The 24,624-nt window shown below is 68.6% G+C and overlaps 3 protein-coding genes across 8 annotated transcripts; 2 read left to right on the top strand and 1 right to left on the bottom strand.

Annotated features, from left to right (window-relative positions):
* Window positions 1-1,726, bottom strand: TMED1 (transmembrane p24 trafficking protein 1). The gene is made up of 4 exons (XM_064499188.1): window positions 1,362-1,726; window positions 750-847; window positions 492-675; window positions 1-375 (listed from the first exon to the last, which is right to left on the bottom strand). The coding sequence occupies exons 1-4, from the start codon at window positions 1,524-1,526 to the stop codon at window positions 157-159; spliced, it is 666 nt and encodes a 221-aa protein (XP_064355258.1). The 5' UTR covers window positions 1,527-1,726; the 3' UTR covers window positions 1-156.
* Window positions 1,727-2,091: 365 nt separating this feature from the next.
* Window positions 2,092-5,433, top strand: C33H19orf38 (chromosome 33 C19orf38 homolog). Of its 4 annotated transcripts, none has more exons than XM_026118356.2 (7): window positions 2,094-3,356; window positions 3,572-3,649; window positions 3,777-3,860; window positions 4,272-4,299; window positions 4,469-4,512; window positions 4,612-4,649; window positions 5,312-5,433. In XM_026118356.2, exons 1-7 carry the CDS (start codon window positions 2,849-2,851, stop codon window positions 5,327-5,329), a joined length of 798 nt encoding a protein of 265 aa, XP_025974141.2. In that variant the 5' UTR covers window positions 2,094-2,848; the 3' UTR covers window positions 5,330-5,433. The 4 variants fall into 4 exon arrangements, with proteins under 4 accessions (XP_064355254.1, XP_064355256.1, XP_025974141.2 ...); XM_026118355.2 differs by having other exon boundaries at window positions 2,096-3,356; window positions 4,813-5,433; XM_064499184.1 differs by lacking the exon at window positions 4,272-4,299 and having other exon boundaries at window positions 2,092-3,356.
* Window positions 5,434-6,240: 807 nt separating this feature from the next.
* Window positions 6,241-24,518, top strand: CARM1 (coactivator associated arginine methyltransferase 1). Of its 3 annotated transcripts, none has more exons than XM_064499179.1 (16): window positions 6,241-6,452; window positions 15,854-15,979; window positions 16,066-16,172; window positions 16,332-16,436; window positions 18,044-18,154; window positions 18,458-18,635; window positions 20,321-20,411; window positions 20,542-20,623; window positions 20,802-20,887; window positions 21,280-21,369; window positions 21,832-21,969; window positions 22,508-22,597; window positions 22,677-22,789; window positions 23,082-23,159; window positions 23,281-23,370; window positions 23,465-24,518. In XM_064499179.1, exons 1-16 carry the CDS (start codon window positions 6,308-6,310, stop codon window positions 23,599-23,601), a joined length of 1,767 nt encoding a protein of 588 aa, XP_064355249.1. In that variant the 5' UTR covers window positions 6,241-6,307; the 3' UTR covers window positions 23,602-24,518. The 3 variants fall into 3 exon arrangements, with proteins under 3 accessions (XP_064355249.1, XP_064355251.1, XP_064355250.1); XM_064499181.1 differs by having other exon boundaries at window positions 23,336-23,370; window positions 23,465-23,601; XM_064499180.1 differs by having other exon boundaries at window positions 6,242-6,452; window positions 23,302-23,370.
* The last annotated feature ends 106 nt before the right edge of the window (window positions 24,519-24,624 follow it).

Below are 24,624 nucleotides of genomic sequence, written 5' to 3'. Positions count from 1 at the left end.
TGGGAAGCCGGCCTGTTTTAATCCCCGCGGCCAGGGCGGGGGCGGAAGCAGCAGTTTGAGGTGCGGGCGGGCGGAGGGGCGTGCGTTCCTCCGCCGGCGCCCCCCGGCCCCGTGCCGTCCCCGCGGGGAGCAGAGTCCCGTCCCCGCCGCCGCCGCCTACGTCCGCACCCGCCTCTTGTCCTCGAAGAGGCTCTTCAGCATGTAGACCTGGAGGAAGGCCACCAGCACCAGCACGCCCAGGTTCACCGCCGACCAGAAGTTCACCCGGCCCAGGTTGCTCTCCTGCAGGTTGCGGTCGCGCGCTTCGAAGGCTCGCAGCAGCGTCTGCATCTGGATGCTCCGCTCCAGGCGGCTCTTCATGGTCTCGATGGACTCCTGGGCACAGGGAGGGGCGCGGGAATGCCGGAGCCGGCGGCTGGGACCGGTCGGAGGCGCCGGCCACGGCTCCCGCCCGCCTCCCCCCGCCCGGCGGCCCCGGCCCCGCCGCGCACCTTTATGTCCTCGATCTTGATATCGAGCATGTCTTCGGGCTCCACCGCCTCCACCCAGTTGTCCGCGTCGTCGTCGTCCTGGGCGCTGTCGAAGATGAGCTCGAAGAACACCAGCTTCTCCGAGATGGTGCTGAAGGAGTTGTCGAAGCAGAGCTTGTAGTCGCCGGCCTCCGTGGGCTCCACGCTGGGGGGAGGAGAGTGCGGGGTGAGCGCGGGCGGGCCGGGCCGGGCCCGGCGGGGCGGCGGGGCAGGACTCACGTGTGCACCCCGTCCGATTTCCGGTACTCGCTGACCAGCAGCAGCCCCGAGGGGCTCTCCAGGGAGAAGTCGACGTCCAGCCCGGCTCCGCCGATCACCTGGGCCGAGACACGGCCGTGAGCGGCGCAGACGGCGGCACCGGGGCCCGGCCCCCCCCCCCCCCCCCCCATAGCACCACCCAGTGCCCCGATCCCCCAGCACCCCGGGACCAGCCCCCCAGCAGGCCCCAGACCCTCCAGTACCGTGTCCCTGGCCTGACCCGACCCCCCCAGGGCCCCTAAAACCCTCCTACTTCCCCCAAATCCTGCCAGTACCAGCTGTCCCCAACTCCCCCTGGTTCCCCCCAAAATCCTCCTGGTTCTCCCCCCAAAATCCTGCCGGTAAACCCTCCCCCCCCCCAAATCCAGCCCCCCAGGCCCCGCCCCTCCCGGTACCGGCCCCTCTCCCGGGCCTGGCCCCACCCCCTCCCGGTACCAGCCTCCCCAGGCCCCGCCCCCTCCCGGTACCGGCCCCTCTCCCGGGCCTGGCCCCGCCCCTTCCCGGTACCGGCCCTCCCCAGGCCCCACCCCTCCCGGTACCGGCTCCCCCCCCCCGGTACCGGCCCGCCCCCACCTGGTACTCGGCCTCCATGGAGGCGTTGCCGGGCGCGCCCTGGTAGAAGCACTCCCGCCGCCCCGCCGGCAGCACGAACGTCACCTCGGCGTCGGGCGGCGGCGGCGCGGCGCGCGGCCCGGCCCAGGGCGCCAGCGCCAGCAGCCACAGCCAGCGCGCCGCCATGCTCCGCCCGCGCTGCGCCTTTAAGGCCGGCGCCGCCCCGGCGGGACGTGGCGCCGAGGGCCCCGGCGGCGCGGGGCGCCCGCGGCGGGCGCCTGAGGCGGGAGCTGGCTGGCGGCCCGCCCCGGCGCGGCGGCTCCTCAGGCAGCGCCGCGGCCGCCCGCGCCCGGGGTCCTCAAGGACGGCCCCGCAGGGCGCCCGCTGCCCGCCTCCTCCGGGATCCTCTTAGCTCATTGGCTGCGCCGCTCCCACGCGCGCCGCACCCTAACTTCTCATTGGTCGGCGCGGGGCAGGGCCCGCCCCCCGCGTTGGCCAGCATCAAATTGGCCTCTCCCTGAGGGGAGCCGAGCTCCCACAGTGCACTGGGGCGGGGTCAGGGGTCAGGTTGGGGGGCAGATGGAGGGGGCTGGGGGGCAGGTCAGGAGGCCCCGGGGCAGGTTTGGGGGGGCGGGGGCAGGTCTAGGGAGTTGGGGGGCAGGTCTGGGGGTCGTGGGGCAGGTTGGGAGGCCCCAGGGCAGGTCTAGGGGGTCGTGGGGCAGGTTGGGAGGTCCCAGGGCAGGTCTAGGGAATTGGGGGGCAGGTCGGGAGCCCCTGGGGCAGGTCTAGGGGGTCGTGGGGCAGGTTGGGAGGCCCCAGGGCAGGTCTAGGGGGCAGTTTCGGAGGTGAGGGCATGGGTCGGGGTCTCCGCCTGCCACTCCCCGGGGCCTCCCCCGTTGTCCCCACCACCTCGGGGGCAGCAGCCCCCCGGCACGCAACGCCGTGCGACAGCCCCTCTGGCCGGGGGCTGCGCGCACCCACCCTCACTCCGCACCCACCCGTAAGCCGGGGCGAGGTGTGTCTCCCCGCGCAGCGAGTCACGGGCTTATTCATCGCTTCCTGCCCTGGGCCGTTGCATAAGCCTTGCTTTGTTCCACCTCGGAGGCAGCTGCGTTTCATTAGCGGGTGAAGCGATTTCTTTAGAGGTTGGGAAAACGCTTGGGAATAAAAAGTGCCAGAGAAAAATGTAAGAGTTTTTCGGCCCGTGCTCACACAGGCAGAACACACAGAGCTGCTGGGAGATCGCGGCTGGATTACAGTCTTCGTTACGCAGGTGGCGGCTTGGAGCAGCTCCTGAGCGTACCCGGCGCCTAACTTCTCTTATTCCACCACGATAATTTGGAAACGGCCCCCGCGGATCACGTCCGGTATCAGATGAGTCTCTCGTGTCCAGAGCCTGGTGTATAATTCACATTATTTTGGGTATCATGGCAGGAAAACGCCTCTTTTTGCGACAGGAATAATAAAACAATCTGTACTTGGAGCTTCTGTCATTTCCTTCCGGGGTGATGAAACTCCATCTTAAGCAAAAAGCTTCTTCTTCTTTTCTGCTGAGAACCTGTCCGCATTTGGGTCTCGTTCGCGGGCTGTCCGCATCCCAGACCCATTCAGATGACGATGATGATGAAGTTTCTTTTCCTTGTGGCCGGTATGTTTTCCTTTCCTCGCGCTCTACCCGACCGGAGATGTCCGCTCACCCTCCTCTTCCTCCCGCAGGAGCCGTGGCAGCCCCCGAGCTCTCCCCACCTCCGCTCGGCCTGCTCACCGGAGAAGAAGGGGGTCGCGTTCGAATCAGCTGCTTCGCCCCGCGGAGCTACGCCGGCAGCACGTTCGAGCTCTTCGGCGTGGGCGCGAGCCACCCGGCGCAGAGCGTCTCCGCCGAGCCGGGCCAGTCCAAAGTCGACTTTGTCCTGGACGGGGCCGCCCCGGGCTCCCGGTGCTACCGGTGCCGGTACAGGAGCTACAACGGAAGCGCCTGGCAGAGCTCCGACTTCAGCATGGAGATCATGGTGAACGGTGCGCGGCCGGGACGCGCAGGGACACGTGGGGACCCGCGGGGCGGTGACGCTGCCCCAGAGCCCGCGGCTGAGCTGGCAGCTCCGGCCCGTTGGCCAAGGGGCGCCGGGCTCCCGGGTCCCCTGCCTGGCGCGAGGGGCCGTGCCGGGGAGCGGCTCCTGCCTCGGGGGCGGCGCATGGGACGCCGTGGCTGATCTCTGCGTCTCCATCCCCAGCCTCGGCTGACACGAGCTGCACTGCCCCGGCCGTCCCGAGCGGCCTGCCCCAGCCGACGGCGATGACCCTGCGGCAAGGTAGCGGCTCGGTGCTCCGCCGGCTCCGCGGCGCATCGTCCCCGGCCGAGGAAGGAGCCGCGCTGCTCCCGCGGCAGGTCACCCCGCGGGCAGCCGGGCAACGGCAGCGTTTCCCCTCGTTTTGCAGCTCGCCCCTGGATCCTGCCGGTCGCTCTGAGCGTGGCCGGCCTGGTGCTGCTGGTGGTGGCGGTGGCGGTGGCGGCCCGGCGAGGTGCGTAGAGGGACGGCGCCGCCTCCCGTCTTTCCCGCACAGCCCGGCGGTGTCGCGTGGCGGCGGATCCCGGCTCCGCACGGGGATCTGCACCTGCGTTAGTCACCCACGAGCTCCCGCCGGGGGCCGGAGCGCGGTTTAACACTGCCTCGGGGGTAAACGTGCGCCGAGGGGGAGCCCCTCCCTCGTCCCCCTTGCTCTGCAAGCCAGAGGCGGCAGAAATCCCCCGGAGAGGTCGCTGGTTTGGGGAGAACCGCGCTGAGACGCCAGCAGCCGGGTTTAACGCGCCCGCGCGGCTCCTGCATCCCCCCGGCGTTGCCGGACAGGGCAGGGCTCCGCCTGCCGCGTCCCGCAGCCAGGCCGCGGCTTCACCGCGGCGATGCCACAAACGCCTGTTTTCTTTCTCACCAGTCAGGGCCAGAAGACAGCAGACAAAGAGGTGAGAGCGGCACGAGCTGCTGCGTCCGGGGGAAGAGCCCCGAGGAGCCAAAGCCGCCCGGGACCCCGCTCCCACGGGCGGGTGGGCGTCCGGGCGCCCTCCCCTTCCCGAGCAGGCGAGAGCGGCGGCGAGTTTCGCTTCGCCGCGGTGCCACTGGTTTGTTTTGCAGGGAGCGGGCGTCGTGCTGGACGGAGACGCGATACCCCACGACAGGTGAGGCCCGGAGCGAGCCGGAGGGGTCTCGTGGCGCGAGCAGGGTCCCCGCTGGGGAAGCCCGCACCCCGAAAACGCTCCCGTCCCTTTTCTCCACAGAGCTTTCCTATGAGAACTGCACCTTCCCCGTCTCCCTGGTGAGTCGCTGGCGCGGGACGCAGCCGGCTCACCGGAGCCGCGGGCTGGGAAGCGGGGGCGTTCCCCAGGGGTTCGGCACGCGTCGGGATGCAGCTGCCGGCCCGGCCGCGGCGCTCGGCTCATCCCGCCTCCCTCCCTGCCGCGCGCCGTCCCCGAAAGCAGAGTGGACAGCGGGGAGCCGAGAGCGGCCGCGCCACCGCCCCATCCCCGGAGCTGCCGGAGAAGAGACCCGCCCGCGCCTCCTCCCCGGAGACGCCCCACTTCAGCACCTTCAAGGCTTTCGAGTGACCCCAGTGATCCCCGGCCGTGCCGGCGGCGTCCCCAGGCGTCACCCCGGGACTCCCCGCAGCTCCGGGGCGCCGCTTTTCCCGGGAAGCCGCGCAGGGAGGACGGAGCACGGCCGTCGGGGAGGCCTGGCCGTGGCCCTGCAGCTCCGCGGAGCGGGGCGGGATGGACGAGGGCCTTTCCCGGCCGCGGCCCTGGGCACGATCGGGAGAGGGCGTTTGGGGAAGGACGGATGGTGCCCGCGGACGGCGTTTGGTCCGACGTCGGAAAAAGGGCAGACGATGCCAAGCGACAGCTCTCCGGGCGAAGCGCCTCCCGCTCCCGCCCCCTCTCCGGCTGTTTGCTCACACCTTCGCTTTTTTGTTGTTTTTTTTAGGAAAAGAGCGTGGTTTAGCGCGAGACGGGTGCCAGGGCTGCGGGGCCGGGGTGCACTCTGCGGTGCTGCCGCCGTGTCGGCCGTGGCGCCTCTCTGCTGTCAATAAAGGGTGTTTGTTGCGAGGTGATGGCGCGAGGGGACGAGGGGACGAGGGGAGAGGAGCAGCTGGGTGGTGCCAGCGCCTGCTGCCCCAGCCCCGCGCTGCCGGTGCCCCATTCCTGGTGCATTGCCGGGTTCCTGTGTGCTGCCGGTGCTCCATTCCCGGTGCATTGCCCGGTGCTGGTGCCAGTCCTTTGCCCAGTGCATTGCCCGGTATCTGTTCCCAGTGCCTTGTCCCATTCCCGGTGTGTTGCCCGGTGCATTGCTCCGTCGCTGGTGCATGGCCTGATGCTGTGCCCAGTGCATTGCCCGGTACCCGGTGGCTTGTCCTGTTCCCAGAGCTTTGCCCCATTCCCAGTGCATTGCCCGGTGCATTGTCCGGTGCTTTGCCCCCTTCCCGGTGCCTTGCCTGGTGCCCAACGCATTGCCCCATCCCAGGTGCATGGCCTGGTGCCATCCCCGGTGCCTTGCCCGGTGCAGTGCCCCGTTCCCGGTGCATTGGCTGGTGCCCGGTGCCTTGCCCGGTGCATTGGCTGGTGCCCGCTGCCCGGTGCAGTGCCCCGTTCCCGGTGCATTGGCTGGTGCCCGGTGCCTTGCCCGGTGCAGTGCCCGGTGCCCGGTGCAGTGCCCCGTTCCCGGTGCATTGGCTGGTGCCCGGTGCCTTGCCCGGTGCAGTGCCCGGTGCATTGGCTGGTGCCCGCTGCCCGGTGCCTGGCGCGGCGGCCGCCGGCCGCCAGAGGGCGCCGCGGTGCGGTGCGGTGCGTGGCGCCGCCGGGGGGCGCGGCCGCGGCGCGGCGAGGGGGCGTGGCGGCGGCGCGGGAGGGGGCGTGGCGCGGGAGGGGGGCGTGGCCGGGGCGCGCGCGGCGCGGGGCGGGGGGCGGCGGCGGCGGCTCCAAGATGGCCGCGGTGTCGGTGTTCCCCGGCGTGCGGCTCCTCACCATCGGGGACGCCAACGGCGAGATCCAGCGGCACCAGGAGCAGCAGGCGCTGCGCCTCGAGGTCCGCACCGGCCCCGACAGCGCCTGCCTGGCGCTCTACAGCCGTGAGTGCGGGCGCACGTGGGCCGCGCGGCGCGGGCCGCGCCCGGGGGGGCCGCGCCCGGGGGCCGGGGGGGCCCGGCGGGGCCCGGCGGCCGGAGCGGGCGGCCCGTGGGGGCGGCGAGGCCCGGGCGGGCCCTGCGGAGCCTCCGGGGCGGCGCTGGAAGTGCCGGCGGGGGGCTGGGCCTGTGGGGCCCGGCGGGGCTGGGGGGGGCCCGAGGGGCTCGGGGGGGCTGTGGGGGCCGGGCCTGTGGGGCCAGGGCGGTTGTGGGGCGCTGGGGGGGCCGCGGGGTGCTGGGCCTGTGGGCCCAGGTAGAGGATGGGGAGTACGGGGAGGCTGGGGGTGCTGGGGGCCTGGGGGGGTCTGTAGGGCCGGGGGGGGTCTGTGGGGCCGGTGTGGTTGTGGGGCGCAGGGTCTGTGGGGCCTGGAGGGGTTGTGGGGCGCTGGAAGCCCCGCAGGGTGCTGGGCCCGTGGGCCCGGGTGGAGAATGGGGAAGGATATGGGGAGTCTGGGGGCTGGGGGGTGCAGGGGGCCTGGGGGCTGTGTGGGGTGCGGGATCTGTGGGGCTGGGGTAGTTGTGGGGCGCTGGAGGCCCCGTAGGGTGCTGGGCCCACAGGCTCAGGTAGAGGTTGGAGGGGGATATGGGGAGTCTGGAGCCCTGAAGGGTTGGGGGGGCTGTGTGGGGTGCAGGGTCTGTGGGGCTGGGATGGTTGTGGGGTGCTGGAGGCTCGCAGGGTGCTGGGCCCACAGGCCCAGGCAGGGACTGGGTAGATGTGGGGGGCTGTGAGGCGCTGAGTCTGTGGGGCGGGGGGGCTGTGGGGTGCTGAGTCTGTGGGGCGGGGGAGCTGTGGGGCGCTGAGCCTATGGGGTAGGGGAAGGTGCTGGGTGCTGGACGTGGCCAGAGGGTGCCGGACTCATGGGCCCAAGCAGGGTCTGGGGGCCCAGCAGGCTTGGGGGGCCCCCTGGGCCTGTGGGGCTGGGTGCCTGTGGGGCAGGGGCCTCCTCGGGGTCCCGTGTGGCTGCAAGAGGGGAGTGAGGTGGGGGGCTCCGAGCCGGGAAGGAGCGTGCAGGAGCGGAGCCGGCAGTGCGGAAGATGGGGGGCCGGTGCCGTGGGTCCGGGGGCCCCACAGAGCGGCACCCCACACCTGGTGGCCTGGGGGGGGCAGGCCCCGTGCCCCACAGCCGTCTCCCCTCGGGGCCGGGGGTCTCGGCGTCGTTGCGGGGGCCGGTGGGGGCACGGCGAGTGGCGGAGCGTGTCCGGAGGGCATCCAAGGACAGAGCCCGGGATGCCGGGGAAAGCTGGGGGGCTCCGTCCGGAGGGGGTGTCCCTTTCCCTCCCGGGGGGCCGGGAAGCACCTCGGAGGGGCGGAGGGGCCTCGGGGCAGCCCGTTCGGTCGGCAGCTCCTTCCCTGCGGTGGCACCGCCGGCCTCCGTGGACCCGTCCTCCTCGCCGCGCTGCCTGACCGTGTCCGCTTTCCCCGGAGCCGCCTCTCTGGGCTGCCGCTGCGTCTCGGGAAGCGGCCAGGCTGGGTGCCACCGAAAAACGGCAAGAACTTGCTTTTGCCAAATTTGGGCGCTTCCAGGCGGTGCCGGTGAGGGTTGGCAGCAGGCCGGTGAGATCCGGGCCGAAGCCATCGGGAGCTGGGAGAGCAAGCGGAGCGGCGAGGCTGTTCCCACCTCCGGAGTTAGCCAGTCGGCTCCTCCCGAAGGCATTCCCAGCTCAAGCCTCCGCATGGTGCTAGGAGAAATCGGATCGCGTCTGCTTTAGCGCGTTATCTTTCTGCTAATTGTGTCAAAACTGGCTCGTTGGTCCCGCAGAGCGAGAGCGCAAAGACAAAAGCCTGGGAATCCAAGTCTTTGCGTTCCGGCCGCAGCGAGACCCTCGCGGTCCCGGCTCGGGACTCGGTGCGGAGCCGGCACGAGGTGTGGGGCGATCCCTGCCGCGCCGCGACCACTGCCCGGGAGAGACGAGGTGGGTCGGGATGACCCGCTGCGCCGGGATCGTCTCTATTCGGGACAGATCCGCTCCGGTGCTCCCGACATTCCTGGTTTCCCGAGGGTCGGTTTGTGGGTGCCGAGCTGTCCGGCTCGCCGAGCCTTTCCGTGGGGCAGAGCGAAGCATCGAGGGGTGTTCGGTAGCCGGCGCCGGGCTCTGGCGGGAGGCCCGGGCCCAGCGGGGAGAGCCGCTGCCCGGGGAGCGTCTCCCGAAACCCGGAGCCCTTGAGGGTGACAAGTGGGAGAGCTCCGCCGTGGCTGCTCGGGGCGGGAAGGGGGACGGGTAAGCGAAAAGCAGGTGGCGGCGGAAAGAGAGGAGGTAATGGAAAATGTGAATTTGTCCCGACGCTCGGCCCTGGCGGCGGGGGGAGGAGGAAGAGGAGGAGGAGGAGGAGGCCTCGCTGCGCCCCAGCCCCCTCCCCGCACGCCGATTCCCCCAGATTAATGCCAGCTGATCCCAGGCGCTCGCTCGCTCGCGCGTGCCTCCACCGCTGCGGGCCTCATACTGTGCCTTTGTTTTACTGCCGCTCAAACCAGAAACATTCCTGCCGCGGATCGCCCGGTGACTTCCTTTCTTCCGCCGATGCGCTCGTGCCGCCGCCGCGCCGAGCGGCTGGGAACCTTCTCCCGGCGCCCTTCAGCCGCGGGCGGCCCGTCGCGGGGAGGACGGAGGCGCAGGGGCGTCCCGGCGATCCGCGTCAGGCGGGACTTGGAGAGGGGAAAATGCTTTTGGGGAAGGGAGAAGGAGCCGGTGTCGAAGGGCCCCGGCCCGCTGCGGGCGACGAGGGCCGGGAGGCCCTGAAAGTCGATTCCCTTCCTCCCCCCCGTCCTCTCTTGCCCAAAATAGCCTGAATTTGGTGACCTTCCAGGCACGCTGCAGCGGCAGCTTTCCGCCGCGGTGAGCGGCCGGGAGGGACTTTCTGTAGGTATCTCTCTGGCCGAGTTCCTGTCAAAATGATTACTTTAATGCTGTGCGGATTTTATGGGATTATTAACGATGCGTCGGGGCCCTCGGAGCTTTGCGTCGGTATCTTTTCATTACCGTCGAAACAAACCGTGTTATTTACCTGGGAGGGCCCGCGACGTTCTCCAGGCCGCTTCCAGAGCGGAGTTTTCTTTGTCTCCGGTTCCTGCCGCGATCTCTTCCCGAGGACGCCGGCTCGCGGCGGTTGACGCGTCTCGTGCTCGGCGCGATAGCCGGCAGCTGCTGGATGGCGGGAGCGCGTCGCCGCCGCGCCTGCCTTAGAGCGAGGATTCCCGGTCCGGATCTCCAGCTATCATGAGTTAATTCCCTAATTCTTACCACTACTTAAGGGGGCAATTTCAGGTTAAGATGCCTCTCCGGAGAGGGATCCGCTTCCTCGCTTGTGCAACGGCACCTAAAACAGCCGAAATGTGAAAGTCGGGGTTATTGTTCGCTCGACAATGCAAACGAGCTAGCTCATTCCAGCCCGTCTCCGGCTGGTTTCGTTTGCAGGATTCCTTGCTTGCGTGTTTTTCCAGTGGCAAAAAATGGATGTTAATTTAAGCAAATCATTCTTAGCTCCTGAAGGTTCTTTTTCCTTTAAAATCCCCTTCAAGTTTTGGTTCGTCTTCCCTGCGGTCCGAGGCCTGGGAGCCCTATTTTATTTTTAAATCTCGGGAACGTTCGAACGCCCGGGCTGGCTTTCGGCCCGGGGTCCTGTCTGGCGCGTGCGTTAGGCGAAAGCGTAAAAGCCCCCGAGAAACGCGGGGCGACTGCCCCGATGCCGCTCTGCTCCGCGCAGGGATCGTGGGAGCCTTGAAGTTTTTATGACTATTGATGGAGACGTTGGTTTTATGGCTGCGCCTCGCGCTGCTGACTCTGCTTGGGAAATAACGACCCGTCGCCTCTCCCTGCTCCCTTCCCTCTCTGCTTAGCAGGTGCTAATTACCTACTCCAGTGCAATTGCCTAATTGATCGGCGTAATTAAATAACATGCAGAACAGCGGCCCTGACCTGTGCTTGGCTCAGTGCTCGGATTTGTACTAGATCTGCGCTCGGTCTTGCGCGGTGTCTCTCGCCGCCCGTGTTTCTGTATCCGCAGCCCATCTTGGCCGCGGCGGCGGTCCGATAAATCTTGTTGGCGTTTCCCCTTGGCAGCGGCATTTGCTCGGCCCGGCGTGCCGAGCTCTGCGCGTGCACGATGCAAACGGAGCTTCTCCGGAGCCGCTTAACCCCCAGCACGGCTGGCTCCACCTCGGCGCTCGTCCTCGCGCCGATGGGTTTCTCCGTCTCGCTGCGCGTGAGTTTCCTTGAATCAGCTGAATTTGGGCATCTCCGCGAAGCCGGGAGACGGATCGCTGTTGCCGTGAGCCAGACCCGGCAGCTCCCGGCTGCCTCCCTGGCACGCTCCACCGTCCTCGTGGCTGTTCATTGCCTCTGCTTTTCCGAGCAGAACCGTCCCAGGCTTCGCCGTCCCCGTCCCGTGCCGGGGGTCTGTGCCGGGGTCTGCGCGGCTCTGCCGACGCGCCAGGGCTCTGGCGGTGCCGGGTGACTTCGGTGGCTGCCGTAGCGGGGTTGTCACGTGCGTGTGTGCCCTGGATCTGCCCACGGTTTGCGGCACTAACGAATGCAGAGCAGACGCCCGCGGCGCCTACCCAGCATCTGTAATCAGGAAACTAAATGGGGGGAGGAAACCCCCGGGCAGGGCGGGGGGAGCGTGCCGTTCGCCCGCCGGTCCCGCTGCCGGTGCCTGGCTGCACGGGAGCACGTGGCTGGCAGCTCCGAGCGCGGGCGGGAGGATCTTACTCATTTCTGCCGCGGCCTCGCACGGCGCGGCGGCAGCGTGTGCCCGGCGGGGAAGGGAGAGTGCTGCTGTTGGGCAGGGGAAACTGAGGCACGCGGGGCCCGATTTTGGGGCGGAAAGGCTTCAACTGCCGAGAAAAGGCTGCTCGGGAGGGCTGACCCCGCCGCCAGCCGGAGCGGGGATGCTGTGGGAGCCTCATCCGCGCTTCGGCCCCGGCTGTTCTCAATCCGGCGTCTCGAGGTGCCGCGACGAGGAGCCTCGGTCCTTCCCCGCCGCCGAGGGGATGCTCGGCCCACGCGGACTTCCCAAACCCGGAGCGCAGCGTGCCCGGGAAATCCTGCCTCCTCATCGCGGCTCCGACTCTCTCCCTCCGGCCCGAGGCTCCGGCCTGTCGCTTCCCCGGCCTCGGTTTCCCCATCAGCTCCTGGCGCTGGGGAGGAGGGAGCTTTGCCTCTGCGTTTATCCGGGGAGAGGTGCGAGGTGACTCAGGTCCCGGACACCTCGGTGAGAAGAGGTCTGAGAGCTGGCAGCTCTCGGCAGAAAAGGGCTCGGCGCGATCGAGAGCGTCGGGAGCCAAATCTGCTTAAATTCAGAGGGTTTAAATGACTTCTTGGTGGTGAGACTTAAACCGCAGAACACCGTAGCGTCACGGAGTCTCCATCGCTCGAAGTTTGGCTTTTAGGAGGAAGCTGCAGCTCGGGCAGGCGTCGAGTGAGGTTCCCTCGAGGTTGCCGAGAGCCTCAATTAGGTGTTCGTGAAACATCTGGGTTGAGCGTCGTTTTCCCAAACTCGGGCGATTTGTCACTAAAGGTAGCGAGGGACAAACGCGCTCCCCTCGGCCCCGCTGCCTTTCCAAGGGGACGTTGCTGAACGGGATGACGGGAGCCCGCAGCGCCCTCGCGGCCCGTTGCTTTTCGGGTGGCCCACGGACAGCAGCACTCCTTGCCGCGGGACGTCGCAGAGGCCAAAAGCGGATGAAAAGCAGGACGAGGCCAATTCCAGGCCGACCGGAGCCGTCAGAGAGTCTTAACGTGCTGGTCCAGATGCCACGTCTGGCTCGCGGTCCCTCGCCAGCTGCTCCGAAGCCTCGTGTGCACGCGGCGAGGCGGCTCTCGAGCACGAACCGCGGCAGCAGAGCCTTCCCCGGCGGGCGGGCGAGCGGCTAACGCACGGCCGGGGCTCGGGCCGTTTTCGGAGGGCGCTTTTGGGCGGCGCTGGGGGAGCAGGGACCCGCGGCGCTCGGGCTCTGTGCTCCCTCCGTTCCCCTCTGCGAGTTTTCCCGGCCCTAAGGGGCTGCGAGGCCCCGCAGAGCGGGTGGGCGAGCGTGTTTTTAGGAGCCAAATGGATGCGTCTCGCGATAACCGCGCTGTCCTTGGCCCCGGGACTCCGGGCTCGCGGGATGGGCGATGGCAGGGCCGGCTCCAGCCACTGCCACCTCCCCCCGGAGCATGCCGATCCGGCTGACCGCAGCACCTCGATGCGTCCTAACTGACACGCCAGCTGCACGGGTCGCGCCGGGCTCACCGCCGCCGTTTATCCCTGCCGGTAAAACCCCGGACAGGGGGGAAGCTGCTCTCCCACCGCCCGGATCCCTCCGCCGGCAAGGCAGCCGGGCTCGGAGCGGGCTCCCGGGGCCGGCGCTCGCAGCGCCCGGCACGGCGAGCAGGGATAATCCCCCTCTCCCAGGCGCTCGGCAGAAAAGCCTTTGTGCGGCGGGGAAGGAGGGGGAGCCGACCCTCCCTCGCCCGCCCGCCCGGTGCTGGAACACGGCCCTGCCCGCTCTGATCCGCCGGGCTCCCTGGGAATTATTTGCCGGCCTTTCAGCGGCCTGGACGCCCAGAGCACATCTGCTGTCCCTTTTTATTCCCCACAAAGAACTTAGAGGCCCGGTTTGACAGGCTGATTAACATGGATGGGCAGAATTTGCATTTAATGGCTTTCCAAAGCGGCGCCTGGGGCAGCGGCAGCTTTCCCCGGGCTTGCACTCTCTCCGAGGACTTCCCGGCCGCGCTAACCCCTTCCCTGCAGGACCTCGGCCGGGCTCGAGCGTCGTCCGTGGCCAGCAGCGGGCTCATGCTCCTCCGGGCAGCCGGAGCACCAGGACGGTGAGCTCCGGGCTCGGATCTCCTCCAAGCAGCCCGGGATCTCGTCTCGGGCATCGTGCTGGGTTTGGAAACCCGCTTCTCGGCGCGGAGCCCTGCTCCAGAGCGAGGGGCGTCCGAGCGCTTCGGAGCGCCAGGTTTTATCACCCTCTGCGAAATCATCGGCTAAATAAATCCGGGACCCGTAGCTGGATGGAGAGCCAGCTGAGTCGGGCTATTTAAAGCTCAGCTTTGCAGAACCCCCCGCCAGCTTCCTCCCGTTGCTCCAGGGTAGCTGGGTAACCCAATCCGCCGCGTGGGACGCCGCGCACCCCGGGCGGCTGGGCCCCGGCGCTCCCCTGCCGTCGGAGACGCCTCGGGAACGGCCCGTCGGAGCGGCTCTGCCTCCGAGGAGGAGCCCGGCCCTGGCTCCACTGTGCCCCAGCGCCGGGGCAGAGCCCGAGGCGCTTCTCGCCTCCGAGGTGGGGACGGGGCGGCCGCGGCCGTTTCTGCCCTTGCAGGTGGCTCGTGCCTCCCCGCGGACCCAGCGCCGGGTTTGCGGGCAGGGGAGAAGGCTGCTCGCGCAGATCGGGGCCTGCCCCACGTTTCCTCCCCCCGTGCTTCCTCTCGAGGCGGATCGCGAGCAGAACGGGGGCGGAGAGGGCTCCGTTTTGGCTACGGGCAGAAATCGCCGCTCGCCGCCTGCTCCGGCGCATCTGCGGCACGAAGCCGGGCGCCCGTGGGGCCGGGGAAGAGCTGGGTGAAAAATGTGCTAAGCTGGCGCAGATCGCTTTGACAGAACTGGGTTAGGGAGGAGCGCAGCGCTGTGCCGCGGTGCCGGCAGGCTCGACGAGGCGGTGACGGGCGGCAGGGGCGCTCGCCCCGGCTGCCGTCCGCCGCCGGCACCCGCTTGCTGTCCCGGGGGCTCCGCGCGGGACCCCCGGCCGTGGGCTCGCCTCGAGGGTGGCCGTGCTCGCGGCGGGGCGAGGGGGATCGGCGGCGAGGGGCTGGGGAGAAGCGGGTTTCGCTACGCGGCGTCGCGGGCGGCTCTTGCCGTTGCAGCAGCGCTGTCTGAAGCCGCCGCGTCGGTAGGTGCTAATTACGTTCCTGCTGCTCCGCAGCTTCAAAGCAGTTGGCAACGGAGCCTCTGCCCGGGTGCGTCACCGCTCCGGGGCCGGGAGGCTGCCGCGCTGCGGGCAGGAGGACGGTGCCGGCGGCCCCTGCGATGGGGGCCGGGGTTCGGTCCCTGCCGACGGCTCCCGGCAGCTCGTTTAATCTTCCGGAGCGGCGCCTTGCCGTTCCTCACCGTATCACCGGGAAGGGGCTCGTGCCGGCTCGAGGGCCCGGCGTCTCCACGACCTGGGCTGAACTTGTCCCGGTTTTTCACAGGCGAGCGACGGCTCCGCTCACGGAGACGGCCCCGGCTCCAGCGCAGCTCCGGGAGCGATGCTCTCCCTGGGACAACCTGTCCGGCAGCAGCCGGGAGCTGGGCGGAAGCACAAAGCTGCCAGAAACCCCTACTTTTCCGTCGGAGCTCGGGGGAGCTGGCGGCCGGGGCTCTCCCTACCTGCGCTTTCGGCAGCCACTCCACGAGGATTCGCCCCCGGTGCCACGCGAGGCCCGGGCGGAGGCTGCCTCGCTCCTCCCGTTTAAATCCTCCTTCCACCGCCGTAGCTGGCTCTTTCCCTTGGTGGGGAGCAGCCCGAGTCTGTGTTCCTCGCTGCGAGGAAGCTTCATAAATCCCTTTGCTTTTAGCTGAGCGCAAAGGGTTTTTTCCTCCCTTCTCACAAGTCCACAGAAATTAATTAATTATATTTTTATCGCCATTCTTCAGCATCCCTCCGACTAACGAGAGGCCGGGAGAAGCAGCGACTCCGAGCAAGGGCCGGCCTGCGGCCTCGGCTGCCGGCGCGCGGGTGGCGGAGACGCGAGGGGTCCTCGATCCGGGGGTCGCGGTGGCTCTTCCTGCTGCTCTCCGGCATCGGATCCCTCTGGACACGTGGAGTAGCAGAGGGGCCTCGGGCTTTTTATTGCCCTGCCTGTGGACACTGGTGACGGGCAGGAGCAGCGCACGGAGCCGGCCGGGGCCGCGTGGGGCCTGCTGTCTTCGCCGACACTTCTTTGTTTTAATCGGAAAAGCCCGGGGCTGCGAAGCCGGCGTAACAGCCGCGTGGGAACGCTCGGCTCTCTCGCACGAGCCGCCTTTTAAAGCGTTTGCTCTGAATGCGCCCTGCTTTATCCGGGGAGGACGAGGACTGCTGCTAGGGACAACGGGGGAGAGAGGTCTGCGAAGGTGGAGGCGTCCCTGTGGGGCCTCGCGCCCCACCCGGGAGCGAACGCAGGGCTGCGAATTTGGGCTGGAAGGAGCTGGAAAGGCCCCGCTCCTCCAGGAAGAGGGGCGCTCGGTGAAACGATAGAGCTGAGCCCCCGCAGCTCAGGACACGAGTGGGAAGGGAAGCGGAGGGCCCAGCCGAGGCGGTGCGGAGCAGCCAGTGGGGCCGGGGAGCAGAGGGGAGGTTCGGTGCCCGGCTCTCACCCCGCGCCGTCTCCTCTCCCCGCAGATGAAGACGTTTGCGTGTTTAAGTGCTCGGTGTCGCGGGAGACGGAGTGCAGCCGCGTGGGCAAGCAGTCCTTCATCATCACGCTGGGCTGCAACAGCGTGCTCGTCCAGTTCGCCACGCCGAACGGTACGTGCCCGGCCGGAGGCGGCTGCCGCCGATCTCGGCCGCCTCTGACCCCGGCTAAAGGCCAGGGGCTCGTTTCTGTCTTCCAGACTTCTGCTCCTTTTATAATATCCTGAAAAACTGCCGGGGACACAACACGGAGCGCTCGGTGTTCAGCGAGCGGACGGAGGAGTCTTCGGCGGTGCAGTACTTCCAGGTGAGGGGCGCGCGCGGGCCGTGGTCGCCCGGCCTCCGGGCAGGGCCGCGCGGTCGGAGCGAGGGGAAGGGCTCGCCGCAGCCGCCCCGTCTCCCCGCGGGCGGCTCGGACCCCGGCCGGGCTGAAACCTGACGGCCGCCTCCGCGTCCCCCTCCCCAGTTCTACGGCTACCTGTCCCAGCAGCAGAACATGATGCAGGACTACGTGCGGACGGGCACGTACCAGCGAGCCATCCTGCAGAACCACAGCGACTTCAAAGACAAGGTGAGCCGCGCGCGGGCTTCGCCCTGCTTCCGACGCCGGAGGGGAGCGCGGCGCGGTGCGGCTCCCGCACTGAGTTCCGGGTCCGACGCTGGTGCTGCAGGCTCTCTCGTGACACGTCCCTCCGTCCTGCCCGGCTCCGGGCAGAGCGCTGCCTCTCCGCACCTGCCATGAGCCCAGCAGCTCGATTTTTCCGTGTCCGGTCTCGAATCGAAGACGTTGGCGGCAGCAGCTCTGTCCCTGCCCTGTTCCGGCTGTCGAACGCGCTGGCTGATAGAATTTCTTAACGTGCCTCATTTCGGTGTCTGGCTTCAGCTTCCTGCTGCCAGACTTTGGGCTGGTTCTCTGCCGCGTTGAAGAGCCCTGTGCACTTGGCATTTTCTCTCTGGGAGGGTAATTATACGCTGTAGCTGTTGAAGAGGAGACTTGATTAGCTCTCTCCTTGTAAAGCGTGCCTTTTCCCACTTTGAATCTCTTGCGGCTCTTTCCTGCCTCCTTCCTCGTTTTTCTTTTATTATCCCTCCGAATATGTGGGCCATCCCGTTTGCGAGCAGGCTGCAAGCAGGGGACGAGCTGCCGAGAGCCCTGCGCCGTCGGCTGATGCCGTCTCCGGAACGACTCGCCGGCGGGGCGCAGCAGGCTTCCCGCGCTCCCGTCGCCGCCGGCTCTCCCTGCCGCCTGATCCCCCTAATCGGAGGGGTTATGTATAGGATCAGATAGGATTTGCGAGGGCTTCGGTGTAGTTAGCTGTCTCAGTTACGTCGCTCTTAATCCCTCTGTTCTTCCCTGCTCTTACGCGCAGCAGCACAAACTGTCCGGGCCGCGGTAGCCCCGTCGGTGCCAAGCCCTCGGAGCAGCCGCGTTCCCCCATGCTTCCCGGCAGAGGCTGTCGGACTCCGAAGCCCTCGGCCTGCAGACGGTCTCGCCTGTCCCCTGCCTTTGCTCCACCTGCCTCTTCGGGACAGGAACGTTTTCCGGATCCGCGCTCCATAGGGATTCCCCAGGGCAGTGTCTGTGGGTCCCACCGTATTTGGGAGTAATACTGAGCTTTGATAACGGAGTAATTTGGCCCTTCTATGAGGCAGGGAGCTGGCTCCGCGCGTGCAGGTCGTTACTGGAGGGTCTAATTAGCAGTTGTGCTTCCAGGGAGTCGGTGTGACGGTGGCGACTTGCCGGAGCTCATTTCATCTCCGGAGATGCGCGAGGGAGCCGGGTCTATCGAAGGCCGTCTTTTCCCGTTCACCCGCCTTCGTGCGGCTCCCTTGGCAGGGGATTCCTGAGGGGTTGTTCTGCCATTAAGCGTTTAGCTAATTGGCGCGCTGTGGCAGGTGGTGGTTTCTCTCCCAGGATGGGCTGTACCGGAGGCGCTGCCTTTTTTTTTCCCCCCTCCGTCCTGGGGAAATCCCAAGCGTTTGATGTGTTGAGGCTTCCCTCTCCCTCCATAACCCGGAGCAGAGCCGGCAGGCCCCGATCCTGCCTCCTGGGACTCCAACCGGTGCTGCGGACGCTCGTGCTGCGGAGGAGGAAGCCTTTATCCTGCTCGTCCACGCCGGGGAACGCGCTCGGAGAGCGTCTCGGTGGTTCGCTGCAGCCTTGCTTTCTCTTCCCAGATTGTCCTGGACGTCGGCTGTGGCTCCGGCATCCTCTCCTTCTTCGCGGCGCAGGCTGGGGCGAGGAAGATCTACGCGGTGGAAGCCAGCACCATGGCCCAGCACGCAGAGGTCGGTGCCTCTCGGCTCCCGCCGCCGGGGAAGCTCTCCGCTTGGCAGAGCTCGGTGCAGCTTGCAGCGTACCTGGGAACGGGGATCGTGTGCTGAACCTGCCTCACCCCAGAGCGTGGTCCGGCGTCCCCTGGGGCTGAGCCCGTTTAAGGACTCGTTGTACCCCTGCTCCAGTATAACCCAGTAGCTCTGGGATGGCGGTACTGGGAATGCTGAGCCGGAGCTCGCTGCCCGGCCCCAGCAGCGTTCCCCAGACCGCGCGGCGGCTGCTCGCCCCCGTCACGGGCCCTTTTCCTTGGGCAGGTGCTAGTGAAGAGCAACAACCTCACGGACCGGATCGTCGTCATTCCCGGGAAGGTGGAGGAGGTCTCGCTGCCCGAGCAGGTGGATATCATCATCTCGGAGCCCATGGGCTACATGCTCTTCAACGAGCGGATGCTGGAGAGCTACCTGCACGCAAAGAAGTACTTAAAGCCCAGCGGTGAGTGCGAGGGGGACGCGAGGCCGCTCCTCTCGCGGGGAGGGGTCTGGTCTTTGGCTCTCCACGGCACTGGGGACGGGGTGCCTGGGGGTCGGGGACACCTCGAAAGCCGCTGTTGCCTGTGCTGGGCGTCAGCGGAGCGGCTCGGACTCGTCTGTGCTCAGTAGCCCACTCCCACGTTTGCGGTGTTTGCTTTGCTTTTTAAAATCATCTCTTTACCGTTTTTCCCCATTTATTGCTCTGCGTCGTGCCGACGTTCAGCCGGAGCTCTAGCGCGCTGCAGTCGGAGCGTGTGATTTGCCATGCGGCGGGTCTAGAAATGTAATTAAATCGTGTTCCAGGCAATTTCCCAAAGGAGCTGACACATCTCGTCAGCCCTCGTCAGCCCTCGCGTACCCGTCCTTCTGCGCGAGCCCAGCTCGCTGCCAGCCCTGCTGCGTTCGCCTCGCCGCGAGGCAGCGCGGATCCGGGGTCTGGGATGAGCCTCTTCCTCCTCTGCCGGAGGGGCCGAAAGGAGAGATGTCCCGGGGGGGGTCTGGCATTGCAGGTGGAGAGCGGGCAGGATGCACGCTCTCGTTAGAGCTGTCGGCATTTAATTAGGCTTGGCAACGTGGCGGTGAAGGAGCCAGAGGTGGAGACGGACTGTTTTAGCTGCGATACCTCCGTGCTTTTGTGTTTGAACCGTTCCCCGTCTGCCGTCCGGCTCCAAGGAGCTGCCGGTCGGGGGTTATCGCTGCGGGGAGGTTCTCCGTCAGCGTGGGGCCAGGCGAGCCGGAGCGTTCGCTCCACGGCAGAGTCCGGCCCGCTTTCCCGGCTCTGGAAGGGAGACGCTGGCAGTGACGCTCGTGCTGGGGACGGCGATGGGGTTTTGGCGGCAGCGTCTCGCCACCTCTTCCCCCTCGCGCTCTGGAGCATCGGAGCGGCGTCTGCTCCCTGCCGTATCCCGCTGTGCACGTTTGCTCTTAATCAGCTCTGAGCTGTTGGGAGTTCGTTTAAAAAGAAAATTATCATCTAGGAGTCGCTTCCACTGATGCCTGAACCAGCTGGGAGCTGCCGGGGTCTGCGTTCGCGTACCGCCGCGCGGGTGGTTACGGACGAGCCGAGAAGCACGCGTCCGCGTTGCCTAGCTGGAGCGCCCGTGCCGTAAGCCGGGAGGCGGACGGCCGAGCTCGGGCATCGTCGCAGCTGCCGGAGAGCAGCCGGGGGCCGGAGTCGGGAGGCTTTGCAGCTCCGCTCTCGGCGCTTCGTTAGGGGCTGCTGACGACCCCGCCGCGCGGGGCTGGGGCTCCGCGGCGCGAAGGCGGCCGCAGATGTTCCCGCGCGCGGACCCGCCATCTGTCCCCGGCTGCTCCTCCATCTGCCGGTGCCGCGCGGGCTGTTCCGGCTGCCCTCGCTGACCTCGTTTGCTTGACGAGGCTGTTAATCCGCTGGGAAGGGACCGGCTCTCCAGCCCGGGCTTCCCTCTCGCCCCTCCTGAAGGAAACAGGTTTCTGGGGGAGGGTTCAGCGCTCCTGCGTCCCTGCCGGGCTGCGGAGCCGAGATCGGCTCTTCCCGTGCTGCTCCCGACCGCGTCCTGGCGGCCCGGGGTCCCTCCCCGCGGCGGGGGCCGTCAGGCGCTACGGTCCCGGGGGAAGAGGGGGTCACTCCCCGTCCCCGTGCGATCGAGCCCTCTGCTCCCCTTGCAGGGAACATGTTCCCGACGATCGGAGACGTCCACTTGGCCCCGTTCACGGACGAGCAGCTCTACATGGAGCAGTTCACGAAGGCCAATTTCTGGTGAGTTCGGCCCGGGGGTGGGGGACGGAGATGGACCAGGGCCGGTCCCAAACCCCCCCCGCCCTGGGCACTCCGGGGCCGGAGCCGCCGTTCCCGCCGCCGTTCGTCCTCACGGGCCTCTGCCCCGCAGGTACCAGCCGTCCTTCCACGGCGTGGACCTCTCGGCGCTGCGAGGGGCAGCCGTGGACGAGTACTTCAGGCAGCCCGTCGTGGTGAGCGTGCCCGAGACCCCCTCGCTCGGCCGGAGGGGTCGGGAGGGGGAATCGCCCCGGCAGGTCGGGGGCTCGGGGCTGAGCCGGGCGTAGCGACCCCGACTGCTCCCGGCCCCACGCCGCGTCCGTGCGGGTCTGGGCACGGGAGAGCAGAGCTAACCCGCGCCTCTCGCCCCAGGACACCTTCGACATCAGGATTTTAATGGCGAAGTCGGTCAAATACACGGTGAACTTCTTAGAAGCCAAAGAAGGCGATTTGCACAGGTGGGTGACCACCCTTCCCGGGGTTGGGGAGGCCCCGGGTTGGGGACGGGGCGCCTGGAAGACCGACGAGCCACCGCGGCGGATCCGTGCCGCCGCGAAACCCCCGTCCTGGCTGCGGCTGGACGAGGCTGGCGCTCGTCCCGGGGCCGGCGAGCGGGGCGGCAGCAGGTCATTTGTTCTGCCAGCTGTGTGCAATTAAAACCGCCCCGTCCGGGCGCGCGCCGGTTGTTATGGGGACAGACGGCAGCGCGGGGCCACGCGCCAAATCGCAGCCCGCGGCCGCCTGTGCGCTGGGACTGGCCGGCGCCGAGCGATGGTGCCGCCAGCACAGACCCCGCTCGAGGCCGCGGCACGGCCCTGGCCGCCGCTGACGGCTTCTCTTCGGCTTCCAGGATAGAAATCCCGTTCAAGTTCCACATGTTGCATTCAGGGCTGGTCCACGGCTTGGCGTTCTGGTTCGACGTGGCCTTCATCGGTTCCATGTGAGTGGTGGGACGCGCGCCGCGCTGCCTGGCCCCTTCCCGTCCGTGCCGGCGCGCCCGAGGCGGTGAACTGGAGCTGCCGCTGCCCGGCTCCGTTCGGGAGCTCCGCGGGCGCCCGGCTCTGCTCTCACGGGCGGTGAAGGTCCGGGGCGGCTCCGGGAGTGCAGCGCTCCCGTGATCCTGCCCTGGGGGGGGGACGATGCCGGCGGGTGCTTCCTGAAGGGGTTTGATTGCAGACACGGCCCTCGCTGTCCAGGGGGATCCTGCGCGCCGGGGGGCCGGCACCGCGCCCGGCATCTCCGTGCCGGAGCCAGGGGCTGGCACGGAGCGAGCTCCGAGCCTGGGGCGCCGGGAGGAGCCGGGCGAAGCTGCTGCTCGTGCTGGCAGCCCCGAGGGCAGCGTTCAGCTCTGCGGGCGCGTTCCTCACCCCGCCGCCCTCTCCTCTCCTCTCCGCCCCGCCAGAATGACCGTGTGGCTCTCGACGGCCCCCACCGAGCCGCTGACCCACTGGTACCAGGTGCGGTGCCTGTTCCAGTCGCCGCTCTTCGCCAAGGCCGGCGACACTCTCTCAGGGACTTGCCTCCTCATCGCCAACAAGAGGTGAGAGCCGCCGGGGCAGCAGGGGAGGGTCCCGCTGCGGCCTCCACATCCCGGCCGTTCCCCTCGCCGGAGCCGCCGGCGGGGAGCCGGGACGTGCCGGCCGCGATCTAGTTCGCTGCGGTCCCCGGGCGCCTCTGCTCGGCGCCCGGAATAGCTCGGCCCGGCCCCGCGGGGCCGTCGCCGCAGCGCACGCCGGCCCGGCCTTCCCGCCCGCTCTCCCCAGCCCGGTTTGCGCGGCGAGGGGGGGCCCTGCCCCAGTTCGGTGCTGTATTTATAGCTCCTCGCGGCGCCGCCCATCACGCTGCCGCGACCCAGATCCGAGCGGTCCTGTCGCTCCCTCGGGGCCGAGCCGGGGCCGCGGAGCGGGGCCGCCTCAAACCCTCGCCCCAGCGGGCTGCTTGGGGCTGCGGGGCAGCGGTTGGGGTCAGCTGGGCCGCGAGCTCCATCCCGTTGCCCCGCGAGGCGCCCGGACGCCCGGCTCTGTCCCCCCCGTCACTGGGAGCGGTCGGCATCTCACGGCCCCTCTCCCTGCCCGCAGACAAAGCTACGACATCAGCATTGTGGCTCAGGTGGACCAGACCGGCTCCAAGTCCAGCAACCTCCTCGACCTGAAAAACCCCTTCTTCAGGTAGGGCCGGGGGGCTCCCCGCCGGCGTGGCGGGGCCGGGGGGCTCCCCGCCGCGGCCTCACGCCTGCAACCCCTCCAGGTACACGGGCACGACTCCCTCACCCCCGCCCGGCTCCCACTACACGTCCCCGTCGGAGAACATGTGGAACACGGGCAGCGCCTACAACATGAGCACGGGGATGGCCGTGGCCGGTGCGTACGGGGGGGCGGGCGACGGCGGCCGCCGGAGGAGCTTTTCCGACGAAGCCGCGGCTGCGGGGGAGGGATTTGCCGTATCGCTGACGCCAAAGCTCCCAGGCGGGCGAGATCAGCTTAGACAGGGCTGGCTCCCGCCCCCGCGGGATTACGGAGTGGGGCCCTGGCGCTGCCCTTTGGCCCCCCGCGTCTGCGCGTCCCCGGCCTGCGGGGTGGCTCCGCTGGGGACGAACCCTCCGCTCGCGTCCGGGGCGGCGGGACTGACCCGCTCCCCTCTCCTCCGGCGCAGGGATGCCCACGGCGTACGACCTTAGCAGTGTTATTGCCGGCGGCTCCAACGTCGGCCACAACAACCTTATTCCTTTAGGTGAGTGTCCGGGCGGGAGGAGGCCGGTGCGGGCTGAGGGGTCCGGACCGGCCACGCCGGGGGGGGGGTTCAGCCCTGCTCCCCCTTCCCCGGGGGAGCCGGGCCGCCCGCCCGGCCTCAGCCCCGTCCCCTTGCTCCGCAGCCAACACCGGGATCGTGAACCACACTCACTCCAGGATGGGCTCCATCATGAGCACGGGCATCGTCCAAGGTGAGCCCGCGTCCCGGCCGCGCGCGGGGCCCCCGGCTCGCCCCGGCGCCCCCGGCTCGCCCCGCGCCGCCCTCACGGCCCCTCTCTCCCGCAGGCTCCTCCAGCGGCCAGAGCGGCGGCAGCGCCAGCACCCACTACCCCATCAACAGCCAGTTCACCATGGGCGGCCCCGCCATCTCCATGGCCTCGCCCATGTCCATCACCACCAACACAATGCATTACGGGAGCTAAGGGCTCCCCCTGAACTGACAGCGCCAGGAAACCAAATGAAGACGACCCTTCTCCGCCCCTCTCCGAACTGTGGCCCGCCCGGGGCCGCCACGGATGTTTTTACCCTTGTACGATAGACGCAGCTGAGACGAAGCCGCCGAGTCCGCGCTCTGCTCTTTGATAACGGACCTGGACCGTTTTTTTAATGAAATGTCGGAACCTCTGGATCCCGCTAGAGCCGTTCCCCGAGCAGTCACGTAGCTAACGACGCGTAGGTGCCATCTTCCATAACAGATGGGGACGCGGCCCCCGGTCTGCGGCGCGGACCGCTGCGGCCGTGCCCGGCGGGGCCGCCCTCCCTGTCCTGCCGCGGCCCCGCTCCCGGCTGCGCCCCGCTGGCGTCGGGGCCCGGGGCGGATGGAGGCGCCTCGCCGGGGGCCGGAGCCCGGCCTGCGACCGGCAGCCCCGCTCACGGGCCTGGTCCCCGCGAGGGTGACGCTCGCAGGAAACCTCGAATGTACCAGAAGCGCCGGCGCCGTCCCGGTCCCCGTCCCCGTCCCCGCTGGGGCGGCGGGAGCAGCCCTGCCGGGGCCCGGCGGGCGTCGCGGGGGCATCTGTTATGGAAGGCTCCTCGCGGGTCTGCACTAGGAAGTGTATTTGGTGTCTGTTAGTGTCCAGCACTCATCGCGTGAACTTTCCTTTCTCTTTTGTTTTCCTTTCGAAGTCCGCGAGTGGCGGTTTTTGGCAAGGGCGCGGCAGGGACCCCGCTGCGGAGAGCGACCGTCTCCCCGGGGCCGTCCCCCTCGCCGCGGGCAGGCAGCGCTGCCCGGCAGGGCGGCAGGGTGGCGGCGCAGCCCCCCCTCGCCAGGGCCGCGACTTAGGCGTAGCGGATCTGCTGTTTTTCGGCTGTAGTACTGAATAAACGGGAGGGTTTCGAAGGCTCGCGCCCCGCTGGCTTTGATACCGTGGCATCTGCCCGGGCCGGGCCCCGGCTTCTCGTGCCGGCCCCGCTGCGGAGTCGCCTCCGCTCTCGGCCAGACGTTG

This window comes from Dromaius novaehollandiae, chromosome 33, assembly GCF_036370855.1.
Source record: "Dromaius novaehollandiae isolate bDroNov1 chromosome 33, bDroNov1.hap1, whole genome shotgun sequence".
NCBI lineage: Eukaryota > Metazoa > Chordata > Aves > Casuariiformes > Dromaiidae > Dromaius > Dromaius novaehollandiae.
This window is presented reverse-complemented; position numbering and strand designations above follow the sequence as displayed.

Excerpts from the sequence above, each read along its gene's own strand:
- TMED1 (XM_064499188.1), bottom strand. The coding sequence starts at position 1,526 with ATGGCGGCGCGCTGGCTGTGGCTGCTGGCGCTGGCGCCCTGGGCCGGG. Across the intron at positions 848-1,361 it reads CCATGGAGGCCGAGTACCAG|GTGATCGGCGGAGCCGGGCT; the intron begins GTGGGGGCGGGC and ends GTCTCGGCCCAG. Across the intron at positions 676-749 it reads AAATCGGACGGGGTGCACAC|CGTGGAGCCCACGGAGGCCG; the intron begins GTGAGTCCTGCC and ends TCCTCCCCCCAG.
- C33H19orf38 (XM_026118355.2), top strand. The coding sequence starts at position 2,849 with ATGAAACTCCATCTTAAGCAAAAAGCTTCTTCTTCTTTTCTGCTGAGA. Across the intron at positions 3,357-3,571 it reads CATGGAGATCATGGTGAACG|CCTCGGCTGACACGAGCTGC; the intron begins GTGCGCGGCCGG and ends CTCCATCCCCAG. Across the intron at positions 4,513-4,611 it reads GACGCGATACCCCACGACAG|AGCTTTCCTATGAGAACTGC; the intron begins GTGAGGCCCGGA and ends TTTTCTCCACAG.
- CARM1 (XM_064499179.1), top strand. The coding sequence starts at position 6,308 with ATGGCCGCGGTGTCGGTGTTCCCCGGCGTGCGGCTCCTCACCATCGGG. Across the intron at positions 15,980-16,065 it reads CCAGTTCGCCACGCCGAACG|ACTTCTGCTCCTTTTATAAT; the intron begins GTACGTGCCCGG and ends TCTGTCTTCCAG. Across the intron at positions 16,437-18,043 it reads ACAGCGACTTCAAAGACAAG|ATTGTCCTGGACGTCGGCTG; the intron begins GTGAGCCGCGCG and ends TTCTCTTCCCAG.